Raw genomic sequence first — 2477 nt, forward strand, 5'->3', positions numbered from 1 at the left:
TTCGATCTCCGGAATAAAAAAAGGATAAAGAGAAAAATATCGTTGAATCTTTTCGTAAATCTCATAAATTGAAAAAAAAACATCGTGATAAGGATTGATAAAGTGAAATAAAAATTAATAATCTTACGAATATTATAACGAACGTGAACGTTTGCGACGCGACGTCGATTATTATTGCATACGTATCGGTTAAACGTAGTCGTTTTCCGAACACGGACGTATTCCTTTTTGCTTCTCGATTAAAGATTTTATCGGGATTTTATTATAATGTATGAATGAAATATTGAAATTTAAATGATCGTTGAATAAATAAAGTATAAAAGTATAAGAATATAATTATGAATACGTGAATCGATAAAAGGGAGGATCGAAGATTTCTCGAATACGAGGATATGATGAAACGAAGAACGAAACGAGTCGAATCTAAGGATAAAAATAATTCTCTAAACCGTAGATTTGGGTAAATTAGATTTGAAGAAAATAAGGAACATAATCATCGTCGAAAGAATATCGAATTGTTCCCTTTTTTCGTTTCATTTTCGATTTACGCATTTTTTTCTCTTTCTTTTACGTTTCGAATGTTTCGAAACATCGTTAAAATTATCGAAATGAAATACCGTTTAATCGTACTTTAAATCGAATTTAAAAATTTGAATACGAAAAATAATCGTACAAATGTGCTTTCGAGAAAAAAAATACGACGAGTATAAAGATGTAACGATGTAACGTTTTAACGATTATAAACGACGATATAGAGATTTAAAAATTCTATCTTCTCGATCTCGTTGAGATTGTTGCGACGTTTCTTTAAATTTTCTTCTGCGATTCGATTATTTCGTTGAGTAAAAAAAAAAAGGAAATCGTCGTAAAGATATGTTGCTTTAAATTTAAATGTACGTACGTAAATTTAAATGTATGTATCGATTCTATCGTATTTTTCTTTCTAAACTGATATGCGACGTTCGGAATTAATTAAATTAGCCGTTCGTTCGATTCGATGAAGATGTAGATCGTGATAAAAGATTGATAATTTTATTAATAATTATTGTATAAAACGAAGTAACGAAATATTAAATAATAATATTGTGATAATAAATTTGCGAATAAAATGTATCGATTGATTCATTTTCGACTTGGAGGTAGATATTGATTATCCGTGATCAAAGTGCTCTTCCTATAATCCTTTGAAGAAGATTCTTCGTCGTGCGTCGAGTTTGTTTTTCTTTTCTCGGATGAAGATTCGAACGTTACTCGTTTTAACCATGATACGTCTAACGGAGCGAACACGGCGATCTGAAATCGATTTTTTATCGATTGAAATATCGAGTAATGAGTAATTCCGAAAAGAGTAATTGAGAAACGTCTTACTTGATTCGTTGGAAGACATCCCGTATCTCGACTATAAATTCCAGCCAATTCGTAAGAACCGTCTTTGTTTTGACAAGCGAGAGGACCTCCGATATCCGTTTCGCAAACGTTATTAATTTCTTTTTTAGGTGTAACGCAGATAATTCCTTCCACGTCGTTGACTTCCAAATTTGTCCTTAGCGATTGTTCCTTGCAACGTTCCCTCGACAATACGTCCATGTCGACTGCGCGCATGATTGCACCGGCGTAATGTGCTGAAACCAAACGTGCGATTGATCGATTGATCGTTTCGATTCTACGTCCTCTTTTCGATTATTTCGTACGATTTCTGTGTGTGTTTTCTCCGATTATTTTTGTCGAATTTTACGAATCGAAAACGTGCAAAAAGAGAATTAACGTGAACGTATGTCTCGTTTAATTGTATCGTTTACGAGATACGATGAATTTTATTAGCGTTCGAATAATGATATCCGATGCGCGAATATATAACGGCGATAAGTATTTTAGCTAAGTAAGAGAAAATGAACTCGATGACGCTCTCCTTTGAGATTTTTTGATTCTCGAGAGAATCGAGTTTACGATTATCGATATATATATATAAATAATATTACCTTGAAGGATGGATTTTCCCCAACCGGTTGAGATGCACGGTCTGTCGTTTCGTGATAGATACTTTGAATCGGGTAAACACAAAGGATTTATATGAAGATCGAGAATGATGGGACTGTTGAGATGTAAGATCGCTAGGTCGTATCCTCCGTGTCCTTGTTTGTAACCGGGATGTATACTGATGGACGACACGTCGATGATTTGGAAAGGCAATGGTTCGTCGCGTTTCGATTCGTATCCCAATTTCCATTCTCCTAACTTTATCGAAACGTCTTCTGGCGAGAGGCTTGATCGATCGATAAAATATTTCTATTAATGAAACGTTACGCGGAGAACGGGTCTAAGTTGATCGAAATTATGCTAAAAATAAAACATAAAAATTGTAAAACGTAAAAACAAATCTGGTTTTGTTCGTCGATCGATTAAAATATTTTAATTGTCTCGAAATTTCTCTGATTTTTTTTTTTTTTTTTTTTTTTTTTTTTTTTTTTTTTTTTTTT

At 33.1% G+C, this 2477-nt stretch overlaps 1 protein-coding gene across 1 annotated transcript in view; it reads right to left on the reverse strand.

The window, feature by feature from the left end:
* Nucleotides 1-991: 991 nt before the first annotated feature.
* The window catches only part of LOC102681132, a 9211-nt gene continuing 7725 nt past the window's right edge, over nt 992-2477 (reverse strand). The window contains exons 8-10 of the mRNA XM_006622491.2: nt 1980-2263; nt 1369-1622; nt 992-1293 (exon numbers count right to left, since the gene is read on the reverse strand). Of these exons, the coding sequence (XP_006622554.1) occupies nt 1123-1293; nt 1369-1622; nt 1980-2263 (709 nt within the window). The 3' untranslated portion in view covers nt 992-1122. The remainder of the gene's footprint in view (nt 1294-1368; nt 1623-1979; nt 2264-2477) is intronic.

Source organism: Apis dorsata, unplaced genomic scaffold (genome assembly GCF_000469605.1).
Source record: "Apis dorsata unplaced genomic scaffold, Apis dorsata 1.3 scaffold_694, whole genome shotgun sequence".
NCBI classification, from domain to species: domain Eukaryota; kingdom Metazoa; phylum Arthropoda; class Insecta; order Hymenoptera; family Apidae; genus Apis; species Apis dorsata.